The sequence below is a fragment of the Scyliorhinus torazame genome, chromosome 6 (genome assembly GCF_047496885.1).
Source record: "Scyliorhinus torazame isolate Kashiwa2021f chromosome 6, sScyTor2.1, whole genome shotgun sequence".
NCBI lineage: Eukaryota > Metazoa > Chordata > Chondrichthyes > Carcharhiniformes > Scyliorhinidae > Scyliorhinus > Scyliorhinus torazame.
Window position 1 is genome coordinate 114526519 of NC_092712.1, and position 14814 is coordinate 114541332.

Genomic DNA, 14814 nt, shown 5'->3' on the forward strand with positions numbered 1-14814 from the left:
CCAGCCACTCCTTATGTTGGCACGATTTACAGATCCTCCTTCCTCACCTTTGTTTCCTCCCATCCCTCCCAATTGTTGTGCAAGAAGCCCTCTCTCTGCACTAACCCCCAATCTTTGCTTCCATCCTAATTGCTGTGTTGAGTTCCTTTGACCATGCCTGACTTCGCTTCCCTCTGCCACTCTCAGCTGACTGTCCAACTAGCCGGCTATTGAGCGGAAATGGAATGATAAAAGACGAGTGAGGTTCATCCATTACATTCGGCAGGGTCTCTGCAGTCCTGTGATTTCTGGATCTCATCTGCCCCCTCCACCCTCAAAGCACGCACCCAGTTCCCTCCCTGTAAACATTGAGGGCAAATAATCGAAAATCAAACATTTAGATTTTATTTGAAAATTTTCACAGTTACTTGATGAATTCCTCTTGTTCCGAACAGTGACCAACAGGCTTATTTTGTTTTAAAGGTTCAGTTTTTGATTTTCTGTAGTGAAGATCATTCTGAAAGATACAATTTTTAAAAGATTGAGAACTATATCTTGTTTATCTGTGGAGCTGTTAAATACCTATGTTCTTTCGTATGAATAGAGCTAACTAATGTGCTTAATTAATATTTGTAATTGTTTAAGAATTTCTAGACACTTTTTAAATGACTGTGGACATTTCTGTCATCTGAGTGACAGGCCTGAAGAAGGAATTTTGTGTTTTTACAAGGACTATTGTGTGATGCTGGGAAAGCAAAATAAATTTAAAAGATTGAAATATTAACATGGCTTGCTGTTATGTGTTAATTGTACATATTTTATCATTTTCTTTGGCTGAAATACATTATTAATTCATAGCAGGATGCAGCACAGCACTGAAACCACAGATGATGAGGACCTGATCTGGCTACAGAATAACATTCAGGATGTTGCATTGCAGTTACAGCAGCTGCAAACCCCTATACCAGAGGTGAGATTAAATTATTCTGAAGATCAAGTTTTTTTTTTGTTCTCTGTTTTCAATTTTGTGATCTAACAGTTACTTTTCTACTGCTGAGTTTGGAAGCATAAGCACAAAATGGGGCTTTTTTCACATACTACAAAATATGAGAAATAGCTTGACTTTAGAAGTGTCCATTGGTCCTTTTTTCTTATTTAACCCTGCTTGGATAAATTAAGATTTGACTGTTGAGCTTTGGGTAACAGAAGATGATAATTAATAAAGAAATTGTTTGGACACTTCAGCAGGTGTACACCCTGAATGTTCTTGTACATTAATTCCTTATTTCTTCCTCATCCAAGGCACCACTTGGAGTCTAACTGATTCCCCACAGGAAGTGGACAAAATAAATTTGCCACCAATTCAAAATACTGTTGACTAATCAGTGTTTAATTAAAAACTGCAGCAGGTTACATAGTGCTTTATTATTCAAAGGTAGATCAAATATTTCTGTAAGTCTTTAAATTGTAAGTTCTAAATTTAGGATGTGACTAATGTTTTATTTTCTGAGTCAAAAAGGATCTTCCTCTATCAACAAATCATCTGATTGAAATAGCAGCAATTACCTTCAGTTGGTAGTGTGGCCACAGGTGCTGTTCGCACAACATACGTGTCCACGTAAATAGCACAAACAATTTTCCACTACTGTGGTTTACAATATGCTAAACACATTGATTATTTAGAAACTGCCATTCTTATTAAAATGAAATTACCTATTTGGCAACAATGTCATAGGCAGAAAGAGGGATGAAGTCCTGGAGGGAGAGTTTTGGGAGCTAGGAGAGAGATTGAAAGACAGGATCTTAAAGTTAGTAATCTCTGTATTTCTCCTAGTAATTACTTAGTGCGAGCAAGTTTAGAAATAGAAGATACAGCTGATGGAATATGCGGCTTGAGAGATTGGTGCAGGAGGGAGGGTTTTAGATTTCTGAGGTATTGTGACTACTTCAGTGATGTCAAGGGACTGAAATTCTTGACCCCCAACAACCACAACTGTCCTCTTGTGCTCATCATCATCTGTGTGGCTCCTTAATGCCACACTTGACCATGTACTGTCTTGATGTCAAGGGCGGTCACTTCACCTCTTGACTTCAGCTATTTTGTCATTGTTTGGATTAAGGCTGAAGAGAGGTCAGGAGCTGAGTGGCCTTGTTTGGATCAAGGCTGTAGGGAGGTCAGGAGCTGAGTGGCCTTGATGGAACCCAAACTGAGTGTCAGTGAGTAGCTTATACCTGAATCAGTGCCGCTTGATAGCTCTGTCAACTTTCCATCACTTTGTTGATGACCGAGAGTAGGATGATGGGGTGGCAATTGGCTGGATTGGATTCTGAGGGGTCTTGACAAGGAGGATGTGGAAAAGATGTTTCCCCTCATGGGAGAATCTAGAACTAGGGTCACTATTTAAAAATAAAGGATCGCCCATTGAAGATGTGAGACATTTTTTCTCTGAGATTGTTGAGTCGTCTTCCTTAAAAGCCAGTGGAAGCAGTGTCTTTAAATATATTTACGGCAGAAGTAGGTAGATTCTTGCTAAGCAAGGGGGGTAAAGTGTTTTAGGGAGTAGATGGAAATGTGAACTTGAGATCAGATTAGACATGATTTTATTGAATGGAGGAGCAGGCCTGAGGGATAAAGGGGCTTGCTCCGCTATTCCTGGGCAAGTTTCCACATTGCTGGATTGATGCCAGTATTGTAACTGTATTGGAACAGCTTTGCTAGGGGAGTGGCTAATTCTGGAGCACAAATCTTCCACGTACTATTTCCTGAATGTTGTCAGAGAGTCTAGTCCTTGCAGTATTAAGAACTTTCAGCTGTTTCTTGATGTCACATGGAATTAATCAAATTGGCTGAAGACTGACATCTGTGATGCTGGGAACCTCTGAAGGAGGCCAAGATGAATCATCCATTTGGCACTTCTGGCTGAAGATGGCTCCAAATGCTACAGCCTTCTCTTTTGCCCTGATTTGCTGTGGGTAGGGCTATTTGTGGAGCCACTTCTCCCAATCTGTTGTTTAATTGTCTACCACCATTCACGACTGGGTGTGGCAGGACTCTGTTTAGCATGCAAGAGGACCTATGTTGTAGCTTCACCAGGTTAACACGTATGCCTGCTGCTGGTCCTGGCATGTACTCTCATTTAAATGTGATTTGATCCTCCTGTTTGATGGCAATGGAAGAGTGGAGGATATGCCAGGCGATGAGATTGCATATTGTAGTTGTATACAATTCTGCTGCTGATGGCTCCCAACGCCTGATGGATGCCTGGTTTTGAGTTGCTCGATCTGTTTGAAATCTATCCCATTTAGAAGGTGAAAGTGCCACACAACACATTAGCAGGTATCCTCAATGTGAAGATGAGATTGCGTCTTCACAAGAGCCTGCCGTGCTCACTCTTACCAATACTGTCATGGACAGATTAATCTGCAACAGGTACATTGTGAGGATGGGAGCTTGGTTCCCTCACCACCTGCCCCAGACCCAGTCTAGCAGTTTTGGTTCTTTCGGGCTCAGTCAGTAGTGGTGCTAGCCACTCTTTGTGAAAGACAGTAATGGACCCAGAGTACCATCTATGCCCTTGAATTCAGCATAATTCAGTGCTTCCTCCAAGTGATATTTGACATGAAGGAGTACTGATTCATTAGATAAGGGGGTGATGTGAAATAATCATCAGCAACAGGTTTCCTTGTCCATGTTTGAATTGATGTCATGTGACTTCTTGGGGTCAAGCGATGATGTTGAGTAGTAAAGGGTAATTCCCTCTGGACTGTATACAAATGTGCCGCCACCTCTGTGTCTGGGAAATTATCTGTAAGGTATGATTCCGTGAGTATGACTATGTTGGGCTGTTGCTTGACTAGACTGCGGGGCAGCCCTCCCACTTTTGGCACAAGTCCCTCGATGTTAGTAAGGAGGATTTTGCAGGGTTGACAGGGCTGGGTGCTTTATTTGGTTTCAACTCCTGCAACTGAATGGCTTGCTAGGCCATTTCAAGGGGCATTTTGAAGTGGTCTGAAGTCACATATAAGACCAGATAAGAATGGTGGATTTCCTTCCTTGAAGGACATTAGTGTACGGTTTTACGACAGTCAATGGTTTTATGGTCATCATTCGTGCTTGCTTCTTTTTAAATTCCAGATTCATTAATTGAATTTTAGTAACTGTTGTGGTTAGATTTGAGCCCGGAACAGTAGCCTGAGCCTTTGGATTACTAGTTCAGAGACATTACGACTGTTCCGCCACCTCCACATACTTTAAAAGTACTTAGCTACATTTGAAGTGGGGTAACCTGTGAGACTAGGGACCAAGACACGGAAAGTGGGATTAAGCTGAATTACTGTTTGTTGGCCATAAAACATAGGAGCAGAATTAGGCCACTCGGCCCATCAAGTCTGAAGAAATTCCTCCTCATCTCTGTTTTAAAGTACTGATAGGATGGGCCAAATGGCTATATATTTCTATGATTTTTCTCTTGGATAGAATTACGTGGAAAATTCAGTTGAAGAGATATGTTAACAAAAGACTGATATTATTTGTCTGCCGAATGTAAAATTCTTAACATTGAAAATCTTTTCACATTAGTACCTATTATTACAGCCGTGTTCAATGTATGATTCTCCAGCAGAACATAATAATTCCCTCTAGTGGATCAACTGTCACTCTCACTCAGCGACTTTTGAAGCAAAATGCAGACCTGACTGGCTTTGTCAGCAGACTCACAGAAGAAAAGAATGACCTTCACAATAGTCTACTGAAATTGCAGGAAGAGGTTCGAAAATACCGTCAACGCAGTTCGAGCAGCGATCAGGTAGGTGTTATGAATAGGAAAACTGATGGAAATTTTTTAAAAAACTGAAGTCCAATGGTGCTGTTCAGCAGCTATTGCGATTAATAATGAATTTAAAACATCATCAAATATAGTAGCCTTAACTGAATTACTCGGAACTTGATTACCCAAACCCCCCATCATGAAGAGGGAGGTTTTTATATTGAATATGTTCAAAGAAAATTTGTGTGGTTGAGTTTGCTCTAAATTCAAAACTTAAAATTTATATAGTCCTTCAGCCTGAAGGTGTACTGAATGTTGAGAGCACAACTGTATGAAAATGTGAAATACTGATTTTCTAAACTCAGAAAATGTGGTTTATGGACACTAGTATTTCCAGTTGTAATTCTGACGGCAACTGTTAAAATTAATGGGTTACTCTTAACTCCAAAAATTGAAGAAAAGACAATTTCTAAGCATTTAATTTCCTTCAGTTTACTGACATGCAGTTTTGATATAGAACATAGAACAATACAGCGCAGTACAGGCCCTTCGGCCCACGATGTTGCACCGAAACAAAAGCCATCTAACCTACACTATACCATTATCATCCATATGTTTATCCAATAAACTTTTAAATGCCCTCAATGTTGGCGAGTTCACTACTGTAGCAGGTAGGGCATTCCACGGACTCACTACTCTTTGCGTAAAGAACCTACCTCTGACCTCTGTCCTATATCTATTACCCCTCAGTTTAAAGCTATGTCCCCTCGTGCCAGCCATTTCCATCCACGGGAGAAGGCTCTCACTGTCCACCCTATCCAACCCCCTGATCATTTTGTATGCCTCTATTAAGTATAGTTGATGATTCCTAAAGTAGTTGAATCAATATTTTGATTTTCTCTGAATGGAAAGGAGAAACATAGCGGTACGGTTCAGATTGTTTGAGCAACTTGCATGTGTAGAGCCAAATAATTTGGAATACCTTAAAACTTTACTCTTTTCCCAACTGCAAGCCATGCACTGAACGTTTAGATTTAATTTTCCATTGTAATTTCAAATTTGCAGTTAGGACATGTGAATATAAATAATCTGAACAAGGTTTAGAGATAAATTGAAATAAATGCGAACAAATAAATGTGTGACAGGGTGGGATAACCTCCACTTGTGTGTTTTCCAGTGTTCCATCAAATGGAGCACAATAGAAATCTGTCCAGTCTAAGAACGTATCAAATGCATAATTGATGTTACACTTTGCACTGTAGTCTGAGTTTCTGTGGCAAGCTCTGTGTGAACTGATAACATTTGTAAATATTTTCAAATTTATGTGACTTGATGAATAAATAGTTCTATACTGCTTTTCAACTAGATATGTACAGCTGTTTGTTTGCCACTAGCGGTAAGCTCGATTGAGAAATCATATAGTTAAAACCATAAAACATTTCAATGTGGAAAGTGTCACTTTTCAAGAAACTCTTCTTCTATGATCTTAATTGTATATATGTTTTTGTATATGTGTTCTTTTTTCAGTTATCAAGAAGGCATTTGGATGACCAGGACAGTGTTGATGTCCTAATAAAATCAGAGAGAATAGTTTGGGCAAAAGAAAAGTCTAATCTGCAGAAGGCCCTAAAGTTGGCAGAGGCAGAGCTATCTAAAATGAAGGCAGAAGCCAGAAATGATGCTTTGCACACAGAATTGCTTGGATCAGTTTCTGAAACTGTTGCTGTAAAGGTACGTTAGTTGAAAGTGCACATATGTTGATTGCTGTTATAATTTATCATACTGAAGTTGATTTTTTAAAAATTCATTTCTGGACTGTGGGCATCACTGGTTAGGCCAGCTTTTATTGCCCATCCCTAGTTGCCCTTCAGAAAGTCATGGTGAGTTGCCGCCTTGAACTGTTGCAGTCCTTGAGGTGTAGGGTCACCCACTGTGCTGTTAGCGAAGGAGTTCCAGGATGTTGCCCCAGCAACAGTGAAGGAACGGCGGTATATTTCCAAGTCAGGGTGGTTAGTGACTTAGAGGGAAATCTTCAGGTGATAGGGTTCCCAGGTATCTGCTGCTCTTGTCCTTCTAGATGGTAGCGGTCATGGGTTTGGAAGGCGCTGTCTAAGGAACTTTGGTGAGTTACTGCAGTGCATCTTGTAGATGGTACACACGGCTGCCATTGTTCATCGGTGGTGGAGGGTTTGAATTTTTGTAGAAGGAGGAGCAGTCAAGCGGAGGCTGCTTTGTCCTGGATGGCATTGAGCTTTTTTTAAATTATAAATTTAGTGTACCCAATTAATATTTTCCAATTAAGGAGCAATTTAGCATGGCCAATCCACCTAGCCTGCACATCTTTGGGTTGTGGGGGCGAAACCCACGCAAACACGGGGAGAATGTGCAAACTCCACACAGACAGTGACCCAGAGCCAGGATCGAATCGTGAGGCTGCAGGGCTAACCCACTACGCCACTGTGCTGTCCTGCGTTGAGCTTCTTGAGTGTTGTTGGAACTGCACTCATCCAGGCAATGGAGAGTATTCCATTACACTCCTGATTTGTGCCTTGTAGATGGGGGGGTCAGGAGGTGAGTCACTCACCGTAGGATTCCTAGCCTTTGACCTGCCACAGTATCAATATGGCTAGTCCAGTCAGTTTCTGGTCAATGGTAACCCCCCAGGATGTTGGTTGTGGGGGATTCAGTAAATATAACATGCCAATGAATGTCATGGGGTGGTGGTTAGATCGTCTCAATGGTCATTTGTCTGGCACTTGTGTAGCACAATTGTAACTTGCCATTTGTCAGACCAAGCCTGGATATTGTCCAGTTCTTGCTGCATTTGGACATGGACTGCTTCATTCATTCTCTGAGGAGTCGTGAATGGTGCTGAACATTGTGAAGTCATCCGCAAACATCCCCACTTCTGCCCTTATGATAGAAGGGAGGCCATTGATGAAACAGCAGAAGATGATTAGGCCTAGGACACTACCCTGAGGAACTCCTGCAGTGATTTACCTCCAACCAACCACTACAACCTTCTTCCTTTGTGCCTGGTATGACTCCAACCAGCGGAAATATTTCCTCCTGATTCCCATTGACTCCAGTTTAGCTAGGGCTCTTTGATGCCATACTTGGTCAAATGCTGCCTTGGTGTGAAGGGCAGTCACTCTCACCTCACCTCACTTCAGACATTCAGCTCTTTTGTCCATGTAATAATAATAATAATAACCGCTTATTGTCACAAGTAGGCTTCAATGAAGTTACTGTAAAAAGCCCCTAGTCGCCACATTCCGGCGCCTGTTCGGGGAGGCCGATACGGGAATTGAACCCGCGCTGCTGGCGTTCTGCATTGCAAGCCATCTATTTAGCCCACTGTGCTAAACCAGTCCCAAACATGTTAACATTATAATATGGTATCAGTAGGTATATCTCAAGTTATTGTGGATTTGCCTACATAATAGTTGTAGAGGGCCTCAACGGGAACCTGAAGAGGTTAAAGAACTGCTCTGGAGTCTATCATTTGTAGATTGCCTTGTAAAGATAGACTATATCAATGTATGGCTGGAAGGAAGCATACAGAAATAAGATTTGATATCTTAACAGGAACATCTTTCTCCTCTTTCAGAGACTATATGGAAAATATCTGCGGGCAGAGAGTTTCCGAAAAGCTCTAATTTACCAGAAGAAATACCTGTTACTCCTACTAGGTGGATTTCAAGAATGCGAGCAGGCAACCCTCTCATTTATAGCCAGAATGGGGGGTAACTTATCTGGCACCAATTTACAGATTATTACCCATCGTTCCAGAGGTTTTACCAGATTCCGCTCAGTGGTTAGGGTCTCAATAGCAATCTCAAGGTAAACAATTGAACATTGCAACCGGTGTTTACAGAACCTAATTAGGTTGGTAGAAAAATGGTGTTTCTGCCCAGACCTACAGCTTAGATATATAATTGTTTGATTGGCATCAGTAGTGCTGGTTTAATATTCTAACTGCATACCTTGTTTTGCTGCCTGGTATTAAGAAGGGAGTAAAACAAAGAACGGAGAAAAGTACAGCAAGCCTGCTCCAACCATGCTGCCCGTCTAACCTAAAACCTTCTACACTTTCGGGGTCCGAATCCCTCTATTCCCATCGTATTCATGTATTTGTCAAGACGCCCCTTAAACATCACTATTGTACCTGCTTCCAGCACCGCGTTCCAGGCATCCACTACCCTCGGTGTAAAAAAAAAAACTCCTTTGCCCATCTCCTCTAAACTTTGCCCCTCGCACCTTAAAACTATGTCCCCTAGTAATTAGCTTTTCCATCCTGGGAAGAAGCTTCTGACAATCCACTCTGTCCATGCCCCTCATAATTTTGTTGACTTCTATCAGGTCACTCCTCAACCTCCGTCGTTCCACTGAAAACAAACCAAGTTTATCCAACCTCTCCTCACAGCTAATGCCCTCCATACCAGGCAACCTCCTGGTAAACCTCTTCTGTACCCTCTCCAAAGCCTCCACATCCTTCTGGTAGTCTGGCGACCAGAATTGAACACTGTATTCCAAGTGTGGCCTAACTAAGATTCTATACAGCTGCAGCATGACGTGTCAATTTATATACTCAATGCCCTGGCCAATCCAACTAACCCACACATCTTTGGACTGTGGGAGAAAACCAGAGCACCTGGAGGAAACCCATGCAAACATGAAGAGAAAGTGTAAACTTCTCACAGTCCACCAGAGGCCGGAATTGAACCCGAATCTCTGGCGCTGTGAGGCAGCAGTGCTAACCACTGTACCACCATGTTGCCCCCTAGCAGCACAAAACAATTTGTTTTAGTGATATGGGTGTTTCTTAGAGTCATTGGGTATCATTTCTATAAATGATGTTGAAATAAAATCTCCTATGACCATCAAAATATACTAAATAACTAATGTAATTGTTGTCTGTTCGTGTATCTCACTTATAAATATTCATTCTGTCCTCGAATGGATAATATGCCAAATGTAGAAAATGTATTATTCACCAGCACTGGAAATCTTTTCACTTTAATCGCAAAATTCACACAAAACGGGCACAATTTGTTGATACTTGTTTTGAAATGCTGTAATCCATAACACTAAAATTGTATACAACTATGAACTGTTCAGTTCTGCTATTTGAGACAAACAAATTATAAATTGGTTTCAAAGCTATTTCAAAATTCTCGGCTGAATAATGGTGGAAGAACAAATGTATTGATTTTACTGAAGTACTTGATGGTATTCTCTCAGTCTGAATAAAGATTGTAGACTTCCAGTTAACACAAATACTTTATTCAGTGGGTTCGTTCTGTTTCCAGAGCTTAACTAGATATAATTCAGTCAAGTGGTATGACCAGTGAAGCTAAGGTAAGCTGCCTATGCTGAGCTGTCTCTGTCTGCTGCTGCTCACTAGCCCTGTGCTTCTGAAAGAGGCGGATCCTCCCTTGGGCTGGACCCTTTATACCCGTCTCTGATGCTGCCCTCTAGTGATGCTGTGGCTGTTACATCTGTGCTGTAGTGCCTGGTGGATGTGCAGATGTATGTACAGATGTACAGATCACTACATACTTCATTCTAGAAAACAACAAGTATGAAACTTAAGCACAAATCTTATTTTCTAATTAAATACATTCAGACATAAATACGAAATAAAATTTGGAGGTTGCTGAAGTGAGAAATGCCAGAAGTATCTAGCAGTCCTGGGCAAGAGAAACAGTTATCTGGAACATTAGGCTGGATTTCTCTGCAGACTTCAGTACTTCAATGTCGGGTCTAAATGGAGGATGTACCGGTATCGGAACAGGCTCCTCAATCTGCTGGAGGCATCCCCCTCATGGGCTACCTTGTGCTTGGTGAGCTCACTGTTGTAGGCTTTGGAGCATTGGCAACCTCGCCTTGGAAGTTGAGCACTGCTGAGGCAAGTCTGAGACTTGGAGGGTGCACAGCAAGGAAATAAGCAAGATCTAGGCTGCTATATCCATCAGAATGGTTGGGGATCTCCGCTGGATCAGGTTTCACTGAGATTAAATTCTTTCTTTCTTGCAGCCCTGTCAGTAGGTTGCGGACCTCTGGCTTTGGTGGCTTGACAGGCTTCTTCATTGAGCAGGCGGCCTCCGCACTAGTGCGGGAAGGCAGAGGTGCTCCACTGACAGCAAAAGGTTAGCGCAGCTGCAAATTGCCCTTTTTTAGCTTTTAACTAGCATAATTGGCTGCCAGCTTCTGGAGTAAGCAGAATTCCCAACACATCCTGGAAAATTTCTCCGGGAGCAGCAATGCATCAGAGAATCATTCCAACATGGTACCTGGCCATTTTTCTAGTTCCACCACCTCCAATGCTGCAACCCCAAGCTCTGGAAAATTCAGCCCATTAACTCTGTCTGCATAGAAGTTGCCAGAACTGCTGAGTATGTTCAGCATTTTCTGTTGATTCAAACATAAATTTGGATCTATTTGATCTATTTGATTTAATGTTTGAATATCAGCTAATGTATTCTGATCATTTCTTCACAATTCTAGTATTAAGTTAGTGTTAAATATTTTAAAGTCACATAACTTTTTCATGTTATTCTGATGAGGTGAAGCTTGTTCAACTCTTGACATTTTGTTTTTTATTGTCTCCTCTTCAGGTTGAGATTCTTGGTCCGAAGATGGCTGCGATCCACTGGTTCAAGTGGTTTGGCTGGTAACAGGAACGGTCATGGTCAGGTTTCAGGTAAACTCACCAACACTAGTGAAGCTATGACGTTAGTGCTGAAGTTAAAATCTTCTGTAGATTGATATCTCTACTTTTAATGTACTGAAATCTTGCAGTGTTGGTACTTTTGCAATTTTGTCAACTTGAAATTATACAGAATGACCACAAACTGATCCCAAATTAATGCCTTTGGATTTCTGCTCCTGATGATGAACTCTATAACATTAAGAACAGACGTAGTTTGTAAAATACACACTGGAGTATTTAATTGGCATAATGCATTTGTTTAGTTTGTAAAATGCATTGCATTGAACTTAAAATGAGTCTGAAATTACTTTTAAGATTTGCCCCATAATTCCTCCTCCTCTCTCCATCAATAGCTCGCTCCCTTCTGCAAGTAACATACAGCTTTGATTGTAGGTTACGGCAATCTTCGCTAGAGACTTTGCGTCAACGTCTGTCATTTCTGGTAACTGGTAACAAAGCAAACCACCCTGTAAATTCATAAAATGATTGCAATGCTTTCAATAGGGGAACTCAATCACAAACATATACATTTGTTTGTGAATCACGTACTGTGAAATTGGCAAACACTTCTATTCATGCATTCAATGTTTTATAAAATCTAGCTAATGAACAAAGAGTGGATTCTCCTTTCCTACATTCTGGAAGCATGTCTTTAGAGTCCAGCCTGACTAGAGAATTATTTGGAGATCGTAGACACTGCACAAGTAGACAAAGATCTGGTCAAGAATCTCCCAGATCAGCCACAAATTCTCAACCCAGGTAACATTTTAACATAAAAAAGTGTTTTTTATAGTTATTGTAACATATGAAATGTTGAAGTGTATAACCAACCAGAGCAGTCACTACCATCATTTACTGAAACCTCAGAAATAATTAATATTTCGAAAAGATTTCCCTGGTTTAAGCGTATCTGAATACTTAAAAAAGAATAAATTACTTTTAAGTTGCACCCTGTGCATTATTCAAATATCTCAAAGCAACTCTTTCTCACCTTCTCTCTCACATTGCTATTTGAAAATGTAGTGACTGCTGTTATATAGATAAACTTATTTTGAAGTTTTGTTTACTGCCTGTTATTTACATTTTCTATAGTTTATTCTTTCACGGGGTGTGTGTGGGCATTGCTGACTAAGCTAACATTTAGAACAAAGAACAAAGAAAAGTACAGCACACAAACAGGCCCTTCGGCCCTCCAAGCCTGCGCCGATCATGCTGCCCATCTAAACTAAAATCTTCTACACTTCCGGGGTCCATATCCCTCTAATCCCATCCTATTCATGTATTTGTCAAGATGCCCCTTAAATGTTACTACCTTCTCTGCTTCCGCCACCTCCTCTGGCAGCGCGCTCCAGGCACCCACTACCCTCTGTGTAAAAAAAACTTATCTCGTACATCTCCTCTAAACCTTGCCCCTCGCTCCTTAAACCTATGCCCCTTAGTAATTGACCCCTCTACCCTGGGAAAAAGTCTCTGACTATCCACTCTTCCTATGCCCCTCAATTTTGTAGACCTCTATCAGGTCGCCCCTCAACCTCCTTCGTTCCAATGAGAACAAATCAAGTTTATTCAACCTCTCCTCATAGCTAATGCCCTCCATACCGGGCAACATCCTGGAAAATCTCTTCTGCACCCTCTCTAAAGACGCCACTGTGGCGACCAGAATTGAACACTACTCCAAGTGTGGCCTAAATAAGGTTCTATACAGCTGCAACATGACTTGCCAATTTTTATACTCAATGCCCCGGCCAATGAAGGCAAGCATGCCGTATGCCTTCTTGACTACCTTGTCCACCTGTGTTGCCCCATTCAGTGACCTGTACACCAAGATCCCTCTGACTGTCAATACTCTTGAGGGTTCTACCATTCTCTGTATAATCCCTACCTGTATTAGACCTTCCAAAATGCATTACCTCACATTTGTCCAGATTAAACTCCATCTGCCATATCTCTGCCCAAGTCTCCAAACGCTCTAAATCCTGCTGCATCCTCTGAAGGTCCTCATCGCTATCCACAATTCCACCAACCTTTGTGTCATCCGCAAACTTACTAATCAGGCCAGTTACATTTCCTCCAAATCATTTATATATACTACGAACAGCAAAGGTCCCAGCACTGATACCTGCGGAACACCACTAGTCACAGCCCTCCAATCAGAAAAGCACCCTTCCATTGCTACTCTCTGCCTTCTATGACCTAGCCAGTTCTGTATCCACCTTGCCAGCTCACCCCTGAGCCCGTGTGACTTCACCTTTTGTACCAGACTGCCATGAGGGACCTTGGCCTTACTGAAGTCCATATAGACAACATCCATGTCCTACCTGCATCAATCATCTTTGTGACCTCCTTGAAAAACTCTTATCAAGTTAGTGAGACACGACCTCCCCTTCACAAAACTGTGCTGCTTCTCGCTAATACGACCACTTGCTTCCAAATGGGAGTAGATCCTGTCTCGAAGAATTCTCTCCAGTAATTTCCCTACCACTGACGTAAGGCTCACCGGCCTGTAGTTCCCTGGATTATCCTTGCTACCCTTCTTAAACAAAGGAACAACATTGGCTATTCTCCAGTCCTCCGGGACATCACCCGAAGACAGTGAGGATCCAAAGATTTCTGTCAAGACCTCAGCAATTTCCTCTCTTGCCTCCTTCAGTATTCTGGGATAGATCCCATCAGGCCCAGGGGACTTATCCACCTTAATATTTTTCAAAACGCCCAACACCTCGTCTTTTCTGGATCTCAATGTGACCCAGGCTATCTACACACCCTTCTCCAGACTCAATTTGTTGCCCATTCCTAAATTTCCTTGAGAAGGTGGTCGTGAGCCACCTTCTTAGAATCATAGAGCATGAAAACAGGCCCTTCGGCCCAACTTGTCCATGCTGCCCAGTTATTATCACTAAGCTAGTCCCAATTGCCCGCATTTGGCCCATATCCCTCTATACCCATCTTACCCATATAACTGTCTAAATGTTTTTTTAAAAGACAAAATTGTACCCGCCTCTTCTACTGCCTCTTACAGCTCGTTCAAGACACCACCCTCTGTGTGGAAACATTGTCCCTCTGGACCCTTTTGTTTCTCTCCCTTCTTACCTTAAACCTATGCCCTCTAATTTTAGACTCCCCTACCTTTGGGAAAGATGTTGATCATCTACCTTATCTATGCCACTCATTATTTTATAGACCTCTATAAGATTCCCCCCTAAGCCTCCTACGCTCCAGGGGAAAATGTCCCAGTCTATCCAGTCTCCCCTTATATCTCAAACCATCAAGTTCCAGTAACATCCTAGTAAATCTTTTCTGCACTCTTTCTAGTTTAATAATATCCTTTCTATAATAGGGTGACCAGAACTGTAC

General features: G+C 41.7%; 1 protein-coding gene across 1 annotated transcript in view; it reads left to right on the top strand.

Moving 5' to 3' along the window:
- akap9 (A kinase (PRKA) anchor protein 9) overlaps positions 1–14814 on the top strand; it is a 395737-nt gene that overhangs the window by 369252 nt on the left and 11671 nt on the right. The window contains 6 exon segments of the mRNA XM_072508693.1: positions 838–949; positions 4602–4784; positions 6273–6476; positions 8356–8588; positions 11366–11451; positions 12063–12219. Of these exon segments, the coding sequence (XP_072364794.1) occupies positions 838–949; positions 4602–4784; positions 6273–6476; positions 8356–8588; positions 11366–11451; positions 12063–12219 (975 nt within the window).